The following is a 23201-nucleotide window of genomic DNA, read 5'->3' as shown; positions in this document are numbered from 1 at the left end:
TAAGGAAATGATGATTACACATCTCAATAAAGTCACAGATTGGCAGCGATTGATTCGTCAAATAATAAACGAGCTAAACTGAGTACAAATTCACTAAATACAGGTCAATTTCTGTAATTTTTGTTTTGATTTTAGCACAAGAATATACTTCAGTCTGTTTTTAGCCTTCAATTTAAGAAAGTTTAACCAAGTTTCTTCAAAAATGTAGCTTAAACAAAGGGCACTCTATTTGTGCAATTGCGCAGTTGCACTCAGCAGGCAAATTCTGCAGATCCATGCTTCAACTGCAACAAGTAAGCTAATATCCTATGCCCATTAACTTAACAAAATGTGCACAATGAAAAAGTATATTAATTTATAAGTAACAAATTAGGCACAATTATAAAATAGTAATTTTAAAAAGATTTTGAATCTTGCAGCAACAACCACAAAATGTTTCTTACCAAAAAAATATGTTTGGGAAATGTACACATTAAAACTTTTGTGGGAATTACTAAATTTGTGTGGTCTAGATCAGGGGTAGGCAACGTCGGTCCTGGTGAGCCGCAGTATGTGCAGGTTTTTGTTCCAACCCAGTTCCTTAACGAGAACTCAATTATTGCTGATGAAGCACATATTGCTTAAGTGACATTTTGATGCTTCATTTTAGTGGTCTCGCTTGTTAAGGTTCTCCAACCTTAATTGCTTATTTCAATCTTAAACTGCTGCATTCAGTGTTTTAATTGCTCCTTATTAGCAATAAGATGTAAAAGACAAAGCAGCCAGCAGTTCTCCAGCTAGCTTTTTTCCAATTACATCTGTGTGTGTTCATCATGCACGGTTTGATTTAATGAAACACTTAATAGAAAAATGTGACAGACTGAAAATGATCTGTTTTAGGCTTCATATCATTTGGATGATATCGTTGGAAAGGAAAAAAATCTACGATATAAGAGCCTTACATTGCACAGACTAACAAGCCATAAAATTAAATAAGGTCTGAGATTGGCAATGATTGGTTTCTAATTAAGCAATTGGGTTGGAATGAAAACCTGTAGCCACTGCGGCTCACCAGGACCGACGTTGCCTACCCCTGGTCTAGATCTATCTATCTATCTATCTATCTATCTATCTATCTATCTATCTATCTATCTATCTATCTAACTCCTATACTTCCCCAACACATTGATTCCCCTTTGCTTCAAATGTAACCCATCACAGCAGAAGAGGTCACACCTGTTCTGAAAGGTGTCCCAATGCCCCATACACCTATCCACATTACTAACCGAGAATGGTAAACTGGATGGACGCAGGGACATCCGGCCATGGGCCGTGGACGCAAAAGACGTACTGCGCAGGCGCCCCATAAATCACACCCCCCAAGCAACGGGAACTGGATGGAATGCAACGTAAAATAAGAAATGAGGCGCCGTGCACATAAAAAAAGGAGTCAGACGCCGGTGCCGCACACAGCACCGCACGAAACCCATTGCATACGAAACGGGACACACACAAAGAGGAGGATTCAACAAGCCCCTAGCACACAAAAAAAAGAAGCTGTGAGCACCACACAAAGCCCATTGGACACGAAACGGGACAGACTACGGACATAGCACACGAAACGTACACAAAAACGACGATTCAGACCCATGACCACACTAACATAAATAAGAAATGACACACAAAGCCCCATTTCTGAAGGAACCGTCCGTATTAAACATACGTCATCTCAACACGTTCACACTATGCAGCATAGGTGGATCTCATTACAATGAGGCACTATTAACCGTTCAACCGCACAAAAGGCTCCATATTAACAGTGAGTGCGATCCTCCTTATTACTTATCCATATTTCTCACGCTGAAGAACAAACAAGTCATGAATTCACGATCACGGGTACAAAACGATACGGCTCGGATAACAGGACCAAACACACGAACCCGCATAGACGTCAGCGCCTACAACGCGCTTCTGAAACTCCGGAAGAAAAAATGTCTCGGCTCCAAAAACACAAAGCTCAACTAACACAGTTACAGAGACGACTCCAGATGGACAGACACAATGAATGTAGACGCATGCAGCGCGCGTCTCAAAGTGCTGCATCGAAACAGGCACGGGTTCAAAACGAAACACCTCCCGTCTCAGACATACAGAAACAGCAGCGAAGGAACAAAATAAATAAACGCAGACATCTACAACGCGCATCTGAAATGCCGGAAAACAACCAGGCAAGGCTCCAAAAAGAGAAAGCTCAACTGACCGACATACAAAAACGGGCAAGGCTCAATACAAACAATGCACACCGTAAACTACAACGGGCTTCTCACACAGAACAGGCAAATCGATTACAGCTCCAAAACAACACGTCCCAAATACTGGACATGCAACGACGCGCCTCTCAAACGGCACAAGCAAAAGATACACGTTGCGGACATCAACGACAGACACCTGCTAAACGCTTGCGCCAGTTAGCTGACAACGCGTTCAATAGTGAGTGCACTATTCAGGAAAATTCATTGGGATTAATGAATGTCATCTGCAATCATTGTCATTCACTTAACTACCCTGAAGAAACAACTGGCAATACAAGTAATGAATTTACACGTTGTTGTCAAAAGGTTCAAATTAGACTGCCTCCTTTACATTCATATCCTGAATATCTACAGAAGCTTCTAACTAACGATGTACCTCAAAGTAAACACTTTATGAACTGCATTAGATCCTACAAATTGGTATCCACTATAAACATGAACAGTAGCAATGCACGTGACATCCGTCTTGCAAAACTGTTAATTATTGATGAATGTACAATAGCATCCAGTCACTTACTCAACACCATTGATAAACTTCTACAAACGTTGATGAATAATAATATTCCCTTTGGAGAAAAGGTACTTTTATTAGGAGGAGATTTTAGACAATGCCTGGCTATTGTTCCACATGCCATGCGCTCAGCTATTATTCAGTCCACCTTAAAATACGCAGACAATTGGCATTGCTTTCAAAAAATACAGTTGGTACAAAACATGCGATGTCCAGATCCAGAATATAACAATTGGTTATTACAACTGGGAAATGGTACACTCACCAATACAGATGGACTTCACCCAAATATTATTACAATTCCTCAAGCCTTATCTGCGACGACTTAGTTACAGAGATATTTGGAACAGCAATCTCATTAGACCAAATACCCCTTTTAACACAACGCACTATATTATGTCCAAAAAATATTAATGTTGATCACATAAATAACCAGGTCATTGCATTACTTCCAGGAGAGGCACAACTCTTTCTAAGCTCTGACAAAGTTAACTCTGATGATGACAATGACCATCTTAATTTCCCCTTAGAATATTTAAACACTATTAACCCAGCCGGATTACCACAACACAATCTTAGCCTTAAAAACGGAACAAGCCTTCTCACGAGTTCGTCATTCATCTGACGTTAAAGTTAAGGTTATAAGTGCTCCATGCCAAGGAAAACTCATTCAAGGACAAGACACCATCTTTACTACTAATGTTGTGTACAAAGAAATTTTCCAATAAACCTTTACACTGTGCCAAACACTTTATTGTTTGCTTTCTATATGCATTATCCACACCTTCACACTATGCTATATCTCATTCATACATCTCACTCTTTGGCATTTCCTAACACCAGGGGTTGGCGAGCGAAGCGAGCAGGGGGCGGAGCCCCCTAGTGGTCCTCTATCCTACACCCATATTTCAGCCTCTCAGTAAGCCATCTAGCTTTAGTCTTACTTAGACTGGCACATGGCAAATGCAGAACTTCAGAGAAGACCAACTTGTCAGTTCTGTGCTTCAGCATCACACCTAACTCTTTAAATTTGTATTGTAGACCGGATAACATGTCCTTACAGTATGCATGTTATGTTTCAACATGAACAATGACAACTGGATTCTATTTAGGCTCCTTATCCTTACCTATCACCTCAGAGTTATCAGAATACTGTCCTTCTGCGCAAGGTACTGAAATCAGTTGGAAACTTTAAACTGTAGGGTTGATGTCCCTGGACAGTGTGCGCCTCTTGCCTTGTGATTACATCTGACTGTCACCCACCTAGTTTTAACTCCCTATACCTCCCTTTATCTCCCTAAAGGACACCTGGGCAAGATCTGCCAGTTCTTTACTACAATGTAGGCTAGCCACATCCTCCTCAAAGTCAGCAACACTAAGCTCAAAGTATTGAATCAGCTGGCATCTCCCACAGATGTAAGAATTCTGGGAGGAGACTTTGTCGAAATCATCTCCCAAAAGTCCAACATCATAAAGGAGTGGCATTATACTGGCCACATGATTAAATTTTTTTGGGTGACAGCCAAGCCCTTTTAAAATTAAGAACAAATTAATTATAAGTCTAACAAACTACAGCATCTGTTTAATACACATTGACCCTCTGTAATACCCAGTATTAATTGTTTAAGGTGATCTCACTAGATGTCAATACTATAACTGCTTATTATCTTGCATGTGTTGTATTGGACACTAAATAAAAGATATCTCACATACATATTTTAAAAATATGCTAGGGATAAGTCTTCCTCTCCTTTTCTGTTATTGGACTTTTTCCATCAAATCAGAAAATTTTCCCTTGTGTTCCAGTCACTCTATAATAGGTCACCACCAGTGTTTTTCTGGTTTTAAGATATTATTTACTTTTAACTTTTATTTAGTCTTTGATTTTACTTTTCTAATTTTTATTTAGTTTTAGTTTTATCCCATTTTCTAACTTAAGTTTTTATTTCATTTTTTAATTTTTTTTGTTTTTATTTAGTTTTAGTTTTTCAGCATTGAGTTTATGTTACATTTTATTATGTATTATGTATGTTACACAGTATTCTTTATAGTTGTCAAATGGTGTATCATTTATTTCTTACCTTCAACTTAATGCATGCAATTTTACTGTCTGTGACAGAAATTAATTTTCTCACGATAATGTCACAGTTCAAGGCTTCCAGTATAGTCAAAAAATGCAAGAATCAAATTACAAGTGTGCTGTGATGTGATACTGTATATTACCTTAACATGCAACAAATGTAAGCAAAAGGTTATTTAATTTAAAAAAAACATTATTTTTTTATTTTTGAGATTCTGTTTGAGAGCAGTAAGATCACCACACACATATACTCTTACAGTGGTGTGAAAAACTATTTGCCCCCTTCCTGATTTCTTATTCTTTTGCATGTTTGTCACACAAAATGTTTCTGATCATCAAACACATTTAACCATTAGTCAAATATAACACAAGTAAACACAAAATGCAGTTTTTAAATGATGGTTTTTATTATTTAGGGAGAAAAAAAATCCAAACCTACATGGCCCTGTGTGAAAAAGTAATTGCCCCCATGTTAAAAAATAACCTAACTGTGGTGTATCACACCTGAGTTCAATTTCCGTAGCCACCCCCAGGCCTGATTACTGCCACACCTGTTTCAATCAAGAAATCACTTAAATAGGAGCTGCCTGACACAGAGAAGTAGACCAAAAGCACCTCAAAAGCTAGACATCATGCCAAGATCCAAAGAAATTCAGGAACAAATGAGAACAAAAGTAATTGAGATCTATCAGTCTGGTAAAGGTTATAAAGCCATTTCTAAAGCTTTGGGACTCCAGCGAACCACAGTGAGAGCCATTATCCACAAATGGCAAAAACATGGAACAGTGGTGAACCTTCCCAGGAGTGGCCGGCCGACCAAAATTACCCCAAGAGCGCAGAGACGACTCATCCGAGAGGTCACAAAAGACCCCAGGACAACGTCTAAAGAACTGCAGGCCTCACTTGCCTCAATTAAGGTCAGTGTTCACGACTCCACCATAAGAAAGAGACTGGGCAAAAACGGCCTGCATGGCAGATTTCCAAGACGCAAACCACTGTTAAGCAAAAAGAACATTAGGGCTTGTCTCAATTTTGCTAAGAAACAGCTCAATGATTGCCAAGACTTTTGGGAAAATACCTTGTGGACTGATGAGACAAAAGTTGAACTTTTTGGAAGGCAAATGTCCCGTTACATCTGGCGTAAAAGGAACACAGCATTTCAGAAAAAGAACATCATACCAACAGTAAAATATGGTGGTGGTAGTGTGATGGTCTGGAGTTGTTTTGCTGCTTCAGGACCTGGAAGGCTTGCTGTGATAGATGGAACCATGAATTCTACTGTCTACCAAAAAATCCTGAAGGAGAATGTCCGGCCATCTGTTCATCAACTCAAGCTGAAGCGATCTTGGGTGCTGCAACAGGACAATGACGCAAAACACACCAGCAAATCCACCTCTGAATGGCTGAAGAAAAACAAAATGAAGACTTTGGAGTGGCCTAGTCAAAGTCCTGACCTGAATCCAATTGAGATGCTATGGCATGACCTTAAAAAGGCGGTTCATGCTAGAAAACCCTCAAATAAAGCTGAATTACAACAATTTTGCAAAGATGAGTGGGCCAAAATTCCTCCAGAGCGCTGTAAAAGACTTATCGCAAACGCTTGATTGCAGTTATTGCTGCTAAGGGTGGCCCAACCAGTTATTAGGTTCAGGGGGCAATTACTTTTTCACACAGGGCCATGTAGGTTTGGATTTTTTTTTCTCCCTAAATAATAAAAACCACCATTTACAAACTGCATTTTGTGTTTACTTGTGTTATATTTGACTAATGGTTAAATGTGTTTGATGATCAGAAACATTTTGTGTGACAAACATGCAAAAGAATAAGAAATCAGGAAGGGGGCAAATAGTTTTTCACACCACTGTATTTTATATTTATTTTTGATATCTTCTGATGTGAACTGTATGTCACCTACCCATTTCAAAACTTTAAAAAGTGTATTTTATTCTGTGAATTCTTAAATTTGCTTATTTGTTTAATACTATTGAAGTCACTACTTGAACTGTGTTAATAGTTGACAATAGTTGACAGTTTTTCAATGTAAATAGTGCATTTCTGCAATAAATAGTGAACATCTGTTATAGCAACATCTTACATCATTCACTTAATTAGCAACAAGCAAAACCTGGGCAGCTCCCTGTGCGCCTAAACTAGGAGGATGTAGTTTAACAACACATGTGGGAGTAAACATCCACCCATCCATCCATTTTCCAACCCGCTGAATCTGAACACAGATTCACGGGGGTCTGCTGGAGCCAATCCCAGCCAACACAGGGCACAAGGCAGGAAACAATCCTGGGCAGGGTGCCAACCCACCACAGGACACACACAAACACACCCACACACCAAAGACACACTAGGGCCAATTTAGAATCGCCAATCCACCTAACCTGCATGTCTTTGGACTGTGGGAGGAAACCGGAGTGCCCGGAGGAAACCCACGCAGACACGGGGAGAACATGCAAACTCCACGCAGGGAGGACCCGGGAAGCGAACCCAGGTCCCCAGATCTCCCAACTGCGAGACAGCAGCGCTACCCACTGCGCCACCGTGCCGCCCGGGAGTAAACAGATTTTGGCAATTTAGATTGCTCCATACAGACACTGACCAGGCTAGCAATCAAACCTGAAATCATGGCACTGTGTAATAGCAGTAATAATTAAAAAAACAATAATAATACATTTTTATTTTCCACCTTTTGAATGTTCAAAGTGCTTCACGACTAGTCCAAATGAATACAATAGAATAAAAGCAAATATTACATTTATAACACAGGATCCATCCATTATCCAACCCGCTATAGGGTCAAGGGGGTCTGCTGGAGCCAATCCCAGCCAACACAGGGCGCAAGGCAGGAAACAAACCCTGGGCAGAGCGCCAGCCCACCACAGGTTACACACACACACACCCACACACCAAACACACACTAGGGACAATTTAGAATCACCAATGCACCTAACCTGCATGTCTGTGGACTGTGGGAGGAAACCAGAGTACCCGGAGGAAACCCACGCAGACACGGGGAGAACATGCAAACTCCACGCAGGGAGGACCCGGGAAGCGAGCCCGGGTCTTCTAACTGCGAGGCAGTAGTGCTACCTACTGCGCCACCGCACCGCCCTAACACAGGATACAAACTAATATAAAACATTAATATCTGAAAGTCAGAGTTTTGAAATAGATTAAGGAACATGCAGGAAAAAAAGAAGAATGTCATTAATAAATAATACAATATTTGTATGCTGACTGGGAATATTATTGTTGATATTACAGTCACCCAGAGCAGTAAGGATAAAGAACAATAAACAAGATTAGAGTAGATTTCACTATCAGTTTTACAGCAATATGCTGGGTGATAATACCATTCAATTTCATTTGCAGAACACTCAGGAAGAGATCATGTGTTAAAAAGTTTTCAATACTGCGTCATCTAAATATATTAAAACTATTGTAGTCCATGTGTTTGCTATCAATTAAGCATTTAACATAGAGAAGTTCATTATGATAATGTGACAGGAATGCACTCTGTGACACTGCATCACCCACATGGAAACATCAGTTCTAATATCCTGATTAAAACTAAACATATACCCTGTACGTGTAACAAAGGCATCTGCTTAATATGTCACTGCAAATGTACCATCAATAAACAAGCAATATCTGTGGGATGTAAGTTTAAATTACTGAAATGTCTACTTCTTTTGGGTTATAAAGGTAAATCTTTTTTCCAGTCTAAATACTGACTGAATTTGAAGCATGAGGCAACTAATCAAACTTGACAAATCCTCCATGGCTCTAATTTTCAAAATATTTAACTATATCTTCCAAAATAATGTTTGTCATGATTTAATTTAAGCACCTTTTCATTGAGGTTTATTTAAATTGCAAGCCATTCGCTGTCAGTGGCGCATCTGTGACGGTTCGTTAATTATAAACAATGAACTTCACACAATAAGTCATGGATAAGGCTTTGGTATTCGCTCTCAGTTCTAGAAGGGAAAACTGACTGATGGATGAAAAGACAAATCCATAGATTAAGACTTGAGCAGCGAGGGATACTTGCACATGTGCATGAATCAATGCTTGTTCCTAATCAAATTTATGACTGCGCAAGTTTAAATAATGTATAATAAATATACTTGCAACTGCATGGTTCATGTACTTTTTGGTATTTGAAATTTCATTTTAGAAACAAAAACAAAAATGAAAAGAATTTTCAGATTTTGATTTTTGATTAAAGAATAAAATGAGGGAAAATAAGGTATTTTTTAATTCTATGGTAACAAATAGTCATAAACTTAAAATTACAAATACTTTTCTGGATTTATTTGTGATTCAAATAATGAAAGTGTAATAGCTCAAAAACAACAAAACAGACGCATTTTCGTTGTATGAAACTGGAAGTACTTCTTCTTCTGCGCGATTTTTGAAAACACGTGCGAACAGTCCTCACAGCACATCGATCGACGACCTTGAAGTTACACTGGCATCAGCAAAGGATGGGCCATTAAGTTGTTTTTCGGAACAGTAAACGAGTGACACTCCGGGTTAAGGACATGAATACAGAAAAACTGAGTTGCATCTTTCAGGTAAAAATACAAGCTTTGCAAACTTTGCTTCATTGATGTAGCAGTTCTTTTATGAACGTTATTGTTGTTACTTACTGCGAAGTAAATGGCATTTTCTTGTTCTCTTTTCTTGCATTGTTCTTTTCTGATGTGCGAAAGAACAAAAGGAAAAGAGTAATTGTTTTGTGTTTTTCATTTTTCCCTTTTAAGTTGAAAATCAAATAAGTGTCTCTTTTTCTGTTTTAAATGCTATTTTCTCAAACGAAATTTCAAATACCAAAAAGTACATGGACCCTGCATGCTCACATGTACATTATGCACAAACACTAGTGTGGTGAAAATCAAATTGGTTTTGTTTTAATTTTTTTTCTGATATTTAGTTTTTCATATTTTAGTTTAGTTTTTCTAGTGTGGTGAAAATCAAATTGGTTTTGTTTTAAATTTTTTTCTGATATTTAGTTTTTCATATTTTAGTTTAGTTTTTCATATTTTTATCTTAGTTTTAGTTAACAAAATGATTATTTTTTCATTAGTGACATATTTTGTTTTAGTCTTCATTAATGGAAATAATACTAGCCACCAGTAGGTCTCAGCTATATCGTCCGTCACCGTTAGACTGGACACATTGTCAATATAAATAAAATAAAAACATTTAGAGAAATTTGCACAAAATGACAAACTGCAGCTGTTACTTTTTTTTCTTGTGCACATCACAAGAAGGGTATCAAGCACTTGCGTTCGCTGCAGAAGGTGTGTGAAATTCCTATGCTATGCCAATTTAGCAGGAGTGTGCAATAGCTGAAGGAAGGGAGTCTGATCAGTGTGTCACGCTCAAATGAATGGTACGAATGCATATATATTTATAGCACTGCTGCTCATGGTTTCTCGCTCTTTATTTCACTCTTTTAAGTAGCTCACTATCCTTAAAATGATCGCTCACTGTGGCTGTACAAGTTGGAATTCTTTAGTGACCTTGGCAGGTTTACCCCTTTTAAAGGGTCCTCTGAAGCTGCTTTTATGTGTGATTGGATGTCAGTTCGTACTGTGGGTGACTGATCATCAGACTAATGCAACTCGTCGGCATTGTTGCAATATTTTTAATTCACCATTTGCTTTCCTAGAACACTTATCTTGGGCAGGGTTGTGGGACAGCAGTAGCCTATCCTTGTGGTGTTATATTTTACACAACCTATGCAGTGAGATTTGAGTGACATCCAAGGAAAGTGAGGATTGATGGTGCTTGTTTGGTCTTGTGGGCAGTGCTTGAGGTGGGCCCTTACCAGCGGCACTCAGAGCTTCAAGAGGAGCTCCTCTTCGATATCATATAATAATATATGCATGCTTCGACCTCTAAGGGGGAGCCCCAGTCATGTAAAAGTAATAACAAGAGGGACAAGATGTTGACTAAATAGAAAACTACCCATAACTTGTTTCCACTTCAAGCTCTGCTTACAGTGAAATAGGAATGTAATTGGACTGTGTACATGAGGTAATTAATCTGAAATAAACCGATTATGCTTTATATCAAGGCAGTGCCTTACATTTTTTTAACAAGATAGTGCCATTGTCTTTCTGCATGCACATTGTATATTGCAAGCTTGCAATACCAATCAACACTCAGCGTTATGCACTTTTTGCAGCATAGTTTACCTGCATGATGAGAAAAGGCAAAATATGCGCTATGGCCAAGCCACAATGAAAAACAGCAAAGTACATTTTTTTCTGTAATGGTTGGGGAATCACATTTTTTGATAGTAAAGATGGTAGAAAAAGAATAACTGAGAACGTCAGGTTTCAGTGAGTAAACATAATCAGTAACTTTTAGTTTCCTGTTGGTAGACATTTATTCAAATCCATTTTAGATGAGTCAGATCTAATTTTAGAGTTTTACGCCAATACAGCATGGTGATTTGTAGCAGTTTTAAATGACCTTGGAATGAATTACTTTTGAGTTATCATAATGACATTTCTAAATACTATTACGTGAGCTGCATCCTGAGCTAAAACAACCTTCCACCATTTCCTCCACCCCATGTAGACACTTTCCACATTAGAGGAGCTAATTGTAATCCATAACCATCCCCCCACCCCTCCCAAGACAATTACACATCATCAATGTTTTGAAGTGACAATGTGAAGTTTTATGACATTGCATAGTCCTAGACCACTGAATATTACATTTCTTCTCAAGATTTCAGAGTAATTTTGCATTACATCGATCAGCCAAAGCTTAATAACCACCTGCCTAATAATATTGTGTTCGTCCCCCTCATGCCACCAAAGCAGCTCGGATCAATCGATTAATGGACTCCACAAGACCACTGAAGATGTCCAGTGGTATCTGGCATCAGCACATTAGCAGCAGATCCTTTAAGTCCTGTACATTTCAAGGTAGGAATCCATGGCTCTTACTTGTTTTTTCTGCACATTCCACAAATGCTCGGTCAGACTGAGATCTGAGGCCAAGTCAACACTTTGAACTCTTTGTGAAGTTTCTCAACCATTCCTGAACAAATTTTGCAGTGTGGCAGGGTGAATTATCCTGCTAAAAGAGGCCAATTTAATCAGAGAATATAGTTGCCTTGCAGGGTATATAAGGTCTGTAACAACATTTACGTAGTTATGTTGTAAATAGGTTGTATGTGTCAAAGTAACGTCTACATGAATGCCAGGACCCAAGGTTTCTAGCAGAGCATTGCCTATAGCATCACATTTCCTCTGCCAGCTGCCTTCTTCCTATGGTGCATCCTGCTGCCATCTCTTCTCCAGGTAAACGACGCATGTGCACCCGGCTAGCCACATGATCTAAAAGAAAACGTGATTAATCAGACCAGGCCATCTTCTTCAGTTGTTCAAAGCTGTAGTTATGACAATCATGTATCCAATGTAGGCCCTTTTTTTGGCCGTGGACAGGGTTCAGCTTGGGCGCTCTGACTGGTCTGCGGCAACATAGCCCTATACACAGCAAGATACAATGCACAGTTTTTCATCAATGTGTGCTCTTCTCTGGAATCAGACCAGATGGACTGATCTTTTCTCCCTACAGGCATCAGTGAGCCTTGGGATCCCATGACCCTGTCTTTGGTTCACTGTTTGTTCACCCTTGGTCCACTTTTGGTAGGTACTAATCACAGCATACTGGAAATACCCCACTTGGAGATGCTTTGGCCCAGTTGTCTAGCAATCATAGAAACAATTACTTCAATATTTGAACGCAGCATAATGGTAAGGATGATGATGATCTTGGCAGTCTCACTCAGTGCACAGTGCTTGTCCGTCTGACACGAACATGAAAGTCATTCACCTCGCTTGTATAACTGGTTTGATTTTAATTGTTCTCATGTTATTTTATGTTCCAATACAAGACAATAAAGAAAATGATCAAGAATTATTAACAGACTTAGATTCACTTGGTACCATTTCATTAAATGTGACGATGTTCCAATTATTGGATTAAATTAACAGATTTAGGGGTTGTGTTAAATGTAATCACAGAAATGGTTAATGCATTAATCTCACACGTTAATGGCAATTGATCAGCAGCTCTACTACATATGTAATTACAAATACTAATATTTATGTATACTTCTGTAATGTGTAAAAAAGTATACAGCATGTCAGAGGAGCCAGTTAATAGGAAGACTAGCAGAAATCTAAACAAAAGTCTAGCAACAAGTTATTTCTTCCCTGTTATTCATCTAACTAGTTCAATTAAAAAATAGGTCCTCTGTATACTTTTTAAATTTTTATTTTTAAATGACAGAGTGGCTCTTAACAAAGGGTTAACGGCTGCAGAGAGTTTAATTCTTTTTTCCATTCTGTTACAGTATGTAAAATATGAGGAATTAGACAGAAGAGCTTCTTCTTTTGTTTGTGAGGTTCAAAACACACATGTTCCTTATTCTTTGTTGTCTACATTGTATGCATTGTCCATATTACTAACCGAGAATAAACCGGATATGGACGCAGGTACACGGCGATGGGACCATGAGACGTACTGTGCAGGCGCCTACAGCGCGCGTCTCATAAACCGCAAGCGAAGTCTTATCCACTGCAAACGAAGGAGTCACGGCCCAAAAACGAAAGAGCTCAACTAACGTGAATGAGAAATGAAGCAACAATGCGACTAACAACACAGCCACACAAAAAAGATGATTCTGCGCTGCACCTCAGAGTCAAACGGAAGAGGCTACGGAGGCCCCACAGGTCCACAAAGATAGTACGGAAGGTGCGGGAAAGTACGAAAGGCGCAGGCGTCCAAAACGCACTTCTGAATAGGACATGAAGCAATAATGCGCTCATAGCTAACGACTAACGACACAGCCACACAGAAAAGAGGATTCTGCACTGCACCCCAGAGTCACACGTAAGACACTACGGCGTCCGCAAAGGTCCACAAAAATAGTATGGAAGGCGCGAGAAAGTACGAAAGGCCCAGGCGCCTACAACGTGCTTCTGAACTAAATGTCCACACTACACAGCATGGTCTGGGTAATGACAATAAACGAACTCTCCGTATTAAACGTACGGCACCCTCACACGCCCAAACCATATAGCATATGTGAATCACATTACAGTGATGCATTATTAATGGTACAACCACAGAAAACGCTCCGTATTAACAGTAAGTGCAATTATCCATATTACTAACGGTAGACAACGGATAACTAATGGAGTCACGGTCACAACGGATAACTAATGGAGTCACGGTCACGGCTCCAAAACGATCCAGCTCAACTAACGGAGCTACAAAAGCGAGCCCGCATGGATAACAACAATAGACGTATGCACCTACAACGCGCGTCTGAAACCGCAGAAGCAAAACTGTCTCAGCTCCAAAACCAAACCGCTCCGCATGAACAAATACAATGTACATAGACACCTACAACGTGCGTCAGAAACTGCGGAAGCAAAGCAGGCACGGGTTCAAAATGAAAGACCACAACTGACGGAGATACAAACATGAGCCCGCCTGGATATAATCAATGAACGCAGGCGCCTACAGCGCGCGTCTGAAATGCCGCAAGCAATGCAGGCACATATCGCATACATTCATCAGTGTATTTCGGGTTACGCCGACAATAATCTCTTTCAAATCTATTCCGGGTTACCCAAGACCAGGGGTAGGCGAGCGAAGCGAGCAGGGGGCGGAGCCCCCTAGTAATTTAGGATGAGCATTCATTGGTTCATTTAGTTGTCCGCTCTCCTGCATACATAGCCCGCCACTCCATGGTCTTTCTTTCAAGTCATTATTTGCACTGGTGTTTTCAAAGCTCTATGTGTAGTACATGAGCTCCCATTTCAATGAGATTTTCAAGGAGAAAAGCACACTGTATTGTATCCTAAAATGCTTTGAATTATGGCTTTTACTGTGAACAACTTGGTACTTGTTAGTGTTAGAGGTTTAAACATATATGGTCAAAACGATTGATCTAATTTAAATGTTGTATATTATGAACTCTTTTATTGTATCATTTAGCTTATAATGTTTTACCATTCTGTGAGCTCAACATTGGAAAAGCAAGATTATCAAGTTGACATGTAGTTGAGATATTGCAGATAAATGTTGAATTTGGTTATAGTTTTTAAATATGCCATTGTCTATTGTGAGAATTCTTGTGATGCTTTTTTCATGGATGCCAATTTATTTATCATTACCATTAAATTTTTTTTTTTTTTTTTTAGTGATGGAAATGTGCAGTCATCAAAAGGTAATGTTTTTCTTTGTTCTGTTTTTTATTTTCAAAATGTACAAGATACATGGTTACCAATACATGGTTTTAAGTCCCTGAGTATATGTAGGTTTTCATTGCTGTCAGAAAAAATGTAAAATACTCCTGAATGCCTTTCTTAGTAGATATTGTTTTTTCTTGTTTCTTAACTTAGATTATACCGATTTAAAAGACTAATGATGATTTAAAGGTATGTCTACTCAATTACTAGCAGACCGAGGTCTAGCACTGCTAGGCCTACTTCTATTGCTATGGCCCTATTTTACATCACCGTTTTTGTTAGACCCCTAGAGGCTTATATACAGTATATTTTATTGGTCATTTTATAATTCTATTGCTTATCTAATGCTTAGTTTACTTAAAAAGATGCCATGCACTGCTATCTGTTATTACATTTATGGTGTGTATGTCATGAAACAAGCACTGGTTTGGGGTGCTTTTGACCTGTGCTTAAGGATTAGCATAACCAGAATGACAGTTAACATACCAAAGTGTTGGATGATGCAGTGGCAGCCATTATTGCACCAGTTAGCTATTAGGTGATGAAGGAGAGAGAGACAGTCAGTTAGACACAAGGGATGATTAGGGAGCCAGAATAGATAGTGTGAAGGACAACCGGGTCCCATGCCCGGCAGGGACGCCCCTACTGCATCTGTTCCGGGGGAGCTACCATGGACAGCTCAATACCTCCCCCGCGACGCTTGGTGGCAGCCTCCCTGGCGGACGATGATTCCCCAACCTGGCGCATGGCTCCATGGGACATGGAGTCCTCCACAGTCTGGTTGGGGGTTCGGATGGCCGCCAGGGGGAGCTGCATGGACTTTGCAGCCCGGCTGGTCAATTCCTCAGCCCCACCCGGAAATGCAATTAGGCTCAGGTAATCAAGCACCTGGAATGCTTCCGGGTGGGGTATAAAAAAGGCCAGCCACCACCACTCAAGAGGGCAAGAGTCGGGTGGAAGAGGACGAAGCTTGGTGGAGAGGAGTGGAGGTGGACCAGAGACTGTGAAAGGCATTGTGAGTGTGGCCAGGACTTAAGGGGTGATTGGTGCTGAGGCACTGGGTCTGTGCGCACTAATTGTATATAATAGTTGTAAATAAACGTGTGTGGTGAAGAAACAACATGCCTACCTGTCTGTGTCCGGGCTGTTCCCCACAATAGATATATATCTACTACTACTACTGCTACTACTACTACTGCTATTATATAATAAAACACTAAGGTCCAAGTCTCCAGTCCCTCAGAGCAATTTGATTGGTCAGTTTGGCTTTGATGACATGATGAAAGAGGAAGTGTGAGTATGAAAAACACAAAGAGAATTAAATGGCATATGAGGTATGCTGACATAGTCACCTTCAAAGACAGCAAGTATAAAAGCGTACAGGAGGCAAAAAATAGGATAAGATAGGGGAGAAATGCGCCTCAAAAATAATGACAGTCTGAGAAGCAGGGTTCATGGGAACATGCTCAAGAGAGGGAGCGCTAGCAAAGAAACATTCACACACACGCAAATACAGAGGAAAGGTGCTGAAAGTACAGGAAGGGCATGAGATAATAAATATTTTTTAATTATTATAAAGGAAATTAAATTTTAAATTCTAAATTGAAAATGCAATCTCTCTTTTACAATTTCATTTTCAAAGTCTGAGTGCAAAAATATACCCCATTTGCAATTTCATTGTCAAAGTCTAAGTGCAAGAATGCTGCAAAAATCAAAATTAAAATGAAATAACCCCATTTGCAATTTCATTTTCTACCTGAGCTGCAATGAAGCTGCAAAAATGAAAAGTAAAAAGCATTTCCACTTTGCATTTTTATTTTCAAGTTCTCAATATGTTTGTACCTCAATTTCCCAAAATTCTTTGTCCTCTGTAGCTGTAGAGCCGCTTTGATCAATAGAATACTTCTCACATTGACAACTTGAATATGAAAATGCAGAGTGAAAAATGAAAATTCAATGAGCAGCAGGTGGTGCCAGTGTTTATTTGCATTTTACTTTTCGTTTTTATTATTAAACAATTTTATTTAACTTGACTTCTCTATCTGTTTGTTTGTCTGGGCCAAAACTTGCAACTGATTTTAAAACCATTTTTGGCAAAGCAAATTTCTTCAAATTTTGCTTACGTGTTCAGTATCGATGACAATACAATAATCCATCGAAACTGATGCAACTATGTAACAAATTTAGCCATAATTAATGGTTATGCGATTCCAATTAACATACACACAACAATGACGGAGAGAATATAGTGAGATATAGGAGCATACAAGTGAGAGACGCACTGGATTGTCCCCACTTACCTTTTCCAGTGAGTGGAGTGGGTAAATATGTAATTCAGTCAATTAATAGAATAGCTACTCTCATCATAAAATATAAAAAAACAACATTGTAATTCCCCACCATGCTAAACAAGTTTCAAAAATTGTTTGAATCATTTAATATTTGTGTGTCCCACAATTTTATTTAGCCACATATAACCAAGAAAATTGTGGTTACAGAAAAAAATTTTTTTTTGCTTTTTAATGAATTAAAAACTGAAGTACAGTAATCCCTCGCTACTTCGCGGTTCACTTTTCGCGGATTCACGACTTCGCAGAATTTATATGTAAGCATATCTAAATACATAATGCGGATTTTTCGCTGCTTCGCGGGTTTCTGCAGACAATGGGTCTTTTTACTTGCTTCCTCAGTTGGTTTGCCCAGTTGATTTCATACAAGAGATGCTATTGGCGGATGGCTGAGAAGCTACCCAATCAGAGCACGCAGTTAAGTTCCTGTGTGCTGCTGATTGGCTCAGCGACGGAGTGTTGCATTAACCAGGAAGTCTCATCTCACTCATTCATCATTAACGTGCTAATGCTTCAGGGCCGTGTCCAAGCACCAATAGAAGATGCAAATGATTGCAGAAAAGGTAAAAGTTTTGGATATGTTGAAGGAAGGGAACAGCTACACCGCTGCAGGACATCGATTCTTTTTATTTAAAAAGGAGGAAAAGCATATAAGATCTACGGCCGCAGTGTCCTTTAACCAGGGTGCAAAACGAGTTGCAAGTGGACGTGATAAGGCAGTAGTCTGGATGGAATCTGCTTTAGGAATCTTTGTAACAAGGTCGACGACGTCATGACCGCCTACAAGCTGCTACGTGTACTTCGCTATACAGTAAGTGTAAACTTATCTACCGATTTCATATTGCTTAGCAGTTGTCCCTGTTTTTAATAGAGTAAATGGTGGGTTGTAAACAATACAGGGAGGGTTTAAAAACGTCCAAATACACGTTAAATAATTAAATAAATATAGTGTCCCTACTTCGCGGAAATTCAGTTATCGCGGTCGGCCTTGGAACCTATCTCCCGCGATAAGTGAGGGATTACTGTAAATAAAATCATTTTACTTAAAAAAATGTTTATATATTTTATTGTAGCTTCATTGGGGTTCAGGCTGAAAATAAAATTGTAAATGGGGCTGTTTCATTTTAATTTTAATTTTTGCAGCATTCTTGCACACAGACTTTGAAAAAGAAATTGCAAAAGAGAGATTGCATTTTCATTTTATAATTTTAATGTCCATTTCCTTTTTTGCATAAAATACCTCCCATAGGGCAAGGGAGGTTGACACACACGTGGAAAAATGTCCAATTGAATTTACAGTTGAAACAAAAAAGTATAAACCTCTTGGGGTCTGAATACTTTTTTAAAGCACAGTGGATTTAAGTTAATCTTTTGAAAATTGCATACATATTTTCAAAGGGCTTTTCAGTGCTTCCCATGATGTCTTTTAAAAAACCTTGACTAATAGCTGCCAGTGTTTTGCAGTTTATAATTTTAACTTTAATTTTTAACTTTCTGCGTAAAGTGTGACCACGCTGGGAAAAGTGCATGCAGATGAGAGCAAATGAACTGACATTAGATGTCAAAATGCAAATTAAAAAATGTCATACTATTTTGTATGAATAGTTTCATAAAAGATTTTAAGGGAATTGAATAAAGGTGATTGTATTTGCATTACTTCAGGTAACAATGTACTGAGAATCTTTACTGAGTAGCAAATATTTGTTAGAGTAAGTTGTCAGAGTATATGGTTAATTAAAATGTCTGTTCAGTTATGCCACAGAACTATTTTACATTCTTGGGAGCAGTTGTTCTCTTCAGCAACATTACTTTGGCCCACTTTTTACTTTACTCAAGGCAAACAAGGCAATTAATTTTAACCTTGATTTTTTTACAGTGTATAGCAGTGTGTTATTAAACTAAAGACAAGCATTATCAAGTAATAAGCAAAGAATTTATATTTATACATGAGAAATCTTAAGAGCAGGATGATGTGATACTATGTATAACACAGTTTATTTCCCTGGTGTCATATTACAAAACACAAGAAGAAAGGTTTAATTTCTGATATGTAATAGTGTTTAATGCATATTTGTTGTTGTTATCTATGTATGGGTATGTACAGCCATGAAAGAAGTTATATGACTGTTTCTTATTATTTAGGAAAGTTTCTGTTATGTGTAATACATTAAACTGTATATACACTCTGTAGTCAGAATAACACAGATGCACTACATTATACTGAATAAACAAAGTCAAACCAGCAGTACCTAAGGATTCTCCGAAGAGACACAGTACGGAAGGAGTCCAGTTTTCGTCTCAGGTCACTGGATAGTGTCCATAACTTCCAATAATATAACAATATTGCAGACATATCTGGAGCGCCACACACCCCTTTCCAGCGACGCCCCTCCCCCATGCTCTCCCAATCTGTCTACTGACATTACAGGAAGAGTCACCAATGACATGAATGTCGCTGCTGAGGTAAGTAAACATCTAGACAAGCCCAGATACTCAGACTCCTCACTCAGTCTCTCGAGGGCCCCGATCAGAGCCTCCATTGACTCTGCGAAGATCACAACATTGTCAGCAAAGTCAAGATCAGTAAATGTTCACCAACAGATGCAACACAGTTGCTGGACCCCATGACCCTACCCAACACCCAGTCCATTCAAGCATCGTACAGAGTAGGAGCAAGAACACACCCCTGGCGAACCCAGGAATCAACTGGGAAAAACATAGAGGTTCTGCCTCCAGTCTGCACTGCACTTAAAGTATCAGAGTAGAGGCCAGCCATGATATCCAGCAACCTTGGGGGGATCACACAAAGTCTCGGGGTGTCCCACAGCTCCATCAACTGAGTTGAACACCTTACGAAAATCAACAAAGCATGCAAACAGACTCTGTCAATATTTGCGTTTGTGCTCCATGAGAACCCTCAGCATCATGATGCGATGGATGGTAGATTTCTTAGGTGTAAAACTAGACTGCTCCAGTCTAAAATGGAGGATCAGCTTTAAACAGCTGCTCAAAGTAGCCATCCCAGCGGGTCACAATTGCAGCGTCATCCATAAGGAATGTTCCATCACCTGCTCTGACTGCAACTCTTCGAGGAAAAGATTTGGATGTACGTAATGCTCCGATTCCTCTGTAAGCAGGACGTGGGTCACTAGACCATAGATAGTGTGTCACTTGCTCACAAATTTCATCTAACAAATGCCTCCTTATCTGCTATCAGAGCCCTCACAGCCATCCTTCTCGGTTTCCGGTACAGAGCAGAGTTGCTTTCAAGCCATACGCTGCCACTCCTCATGATGATATTCTAGGCGGCCTGCGAAATGAAACACCTCCTTCTGGGAACACTTCTAACAGCAACCTTCAGGGTCTTGTCATGGAAGGTCTTCTACATCATATTAGTATCAGCAGTCACATCCAAGTCTGTAAGTCCCTCACACAAACTGTGTGCAAACTCATTAGAAATAGCCTGATCTTGTTGTCTGGTCAGGTCCAGCCTCATTCTCCTAGTAGGTGGTAGCCTACTGGACCTAAGCTGGATCTTCAGAGTAGCAACAACAAGTCTGTGGTCAGAATTCAAACTGGGCACTTCTGTAGACCATGCAGTTTTGTAAGAGCCTCTAGCGTCTGCCCTTGAGGATGTGATTGATCTCCTTCAGTGCATCAACAGTGTTGGAATATCAAGTACAGTAATCCCTCCTCCATCGCGGGGGTTGCGTTCCAGAGCCACCCGCGAAATAAGAAAATCCGCGAAGTAGAAACCATATGTTTATATGGTTATTTTTATATTGTCATGCTTGGGTCACAGATTTGCGCAGAAACACAGGAGGTTGTAGAGAGACAGGAACGTTATTCAAACACTGCAAACAAACATTTGTCTTTTTTTCAAAAGTTTAAACTGTGCTCCATGACAAGACAGAGATGACAGTTCCGTCTCACAATTAAAAGAATGCAAACATATCTTCCTCTTCAAAGGAGTGTGCGTCAGGAGCAGATCATGTCACAGAGACAGAGAAAAGCAAACAAATCAATAGGGCTGTTTGGCTTTTAAGTATGCGAAGCACCGCGGCACAAAGCTGTTGAAGGCGGCAGCTCACACCCCCTCCGTCAGGAGCAGAGAAAGAGAGAGAGAGAGAGATAGAGAGAGACAGAGTTTGTTTTTCAATCAAAAATCAATACGTGCCCTTCGAGCTTTTAAGTATGCGAAGCACCGTGCAGCATGTCGTTTCAGGAAGCAGCTGCACAAAAGATAGCAACGTGAAGATAATCTTTCAGCATTTTTAGACGAGCGTCCGTATCGTCTAGGTGTGCGAACAGCCCCCCCTGCTCAATCCCCCTACGTCAGGATCAGAGAAAGTCAGCGCAAGAGAGAGAGAAAAGTAAGTTGGGTTTCTTCTCAGCCATCTGCCAATAGCGTCCCTTGTATGAAATCAACTGGGCAAACCAACTGAGGAAGCATGTACCAGAAATTAAAAGACCCATTGTCCGCAGAAATCCGTGAACCAGCAAAAAATCCGCGATATATATTTAAATATGCTTACATATAAAATCCGCGATGGAGTGAAACCACGAAAGGCGAAGCGCGATATAGCGAGGGATTACTGTATTTATAAAGCCGCGTCAGGAACGTGGGTCTAAGAAAGGGTGACCACACAGGAACAGTAGCACTGCTTTGACGCTGGGTGCCGCCAGTCTGCAAAACCGAGCGGAGAAATTGCGTACGCCAGGGTATGAGTTACCGTGGAAATGTGCGTGGCTTTACGCCAAATTTAGGTTTTATACATCGCGTTTTGAGCGTGGAAACATTCGTACGCAACATTTCTGTGCGTACGCACCATTTATACATGAGGCCCCAGGTCATGTCACATGCAGAAAGTCTGAGGTGATTCTGTACATATGGAGTGTATTGATAAAGGATATGAGACAGAGTATAGAAGTATGGTGGAAAAGTTTGTTTCTTGGTGTAAAGAGAATTGTCTGCATCTTAACATCAGCAAAATCAAACAACTGGTTATTAACTTTTGCCACACCAAAGAGCCTTTATGTCTGATCTCTGTTAAAGGAGTGAACATAGAAGTAGTGTGCTCTTACAAGTACTTGGGGGTCCACATCGATGACAGATTGGACTGTTCTTGGGACACAGAGGAACTGTATAAAAAAAGGGTAGAGCAGACTCTTTTTTTCCTCATGAGACTGTGTTCCTTTGATGTGGGAACTGACACCCTTCACATCTTCTATAACTCTTTGATGGCTAGTGTGATTTTCTATGCTGTGCTGGTAACATCACTTCAAGAGAGGCCCAGCAAATCAACAAGCTAATTAAAAGGGCAAACTCAGTTATAGGACACACTCTGGGACCCCCTGGAGGTAGTAGAGAAGAAGAGAATTAAAACAAAACTGAGTGCCTTTATTAATAATGCTGCATATCCTCTCTGACATACTAACATTGAGTACTTTGAACCAATGAATTATTCAGCAGGAGTGTGTCAAGAAACGCTACTGGTGCTCCTGTCTTCCAGCAGCAAAACACCTGCATAAAGCTTTACTGTGACCATGCCAGCCATGTCAAAATATTTCATTCTTTTACATTTTCTTGCGTTATGGTCATTCCAGTGTATATTCAGACCAAAGTGTGTGTGCATATTTATTTATTTACCTCCTTATCTCTGCGGTGGG

At 39.7% G+C, this 23201-nt stretch overlaps 1 protein-coding gene across 2 annotated transcripts in view; it reads left to right on the top strand.

Annotated features, from left to right (window-relative positions):
- si:dkeyp-97b10.3 (NACHT, LRR and PYD domains-containing protein 1b allele 5) overlaps positions 1–23201 on the top strand; it is a 90510-nt gene that overhangs the window by 19246 nt on the left and 48063 nt on the right. Inside the window, exon 2 of one of the 2 annotated variants that reach the window (XM_028794453.2) lies at positions 15136–15161. The exons of the other annotated variant lie outside the window; for it this stretch is intronic. Within the exon in view, the coding sequence (XP_028650286.2) occupies positions 15136–15161 (26 nt within the window). The remainder of the gene's footprint in view (positions 1–15135; positions 15162–23201) is intronic. 2 annotated transcript variants of the gene reach the window in all.

This window comes from Erpetoichthys calabaricus, chromosome 2 (genome assembly GCF_900747795.2).
Source record: "Erpetoichthys calabaricus chromosome 2, fErpCal1.3, whole genome shotgun sequence".
Taxonomy (NCBI): Eukaryota; Metazoa; Chordata; class Cladistia; order Polypteriformes; family Polypteridae; genus Erpetoichthys; species Erpetoichthys calabaricus.
The sequence above is the reverse complement of the archived record's forward strand: the minus strand, read 5'-3'. Positions and strand labels throughout refer to the sequence as shown.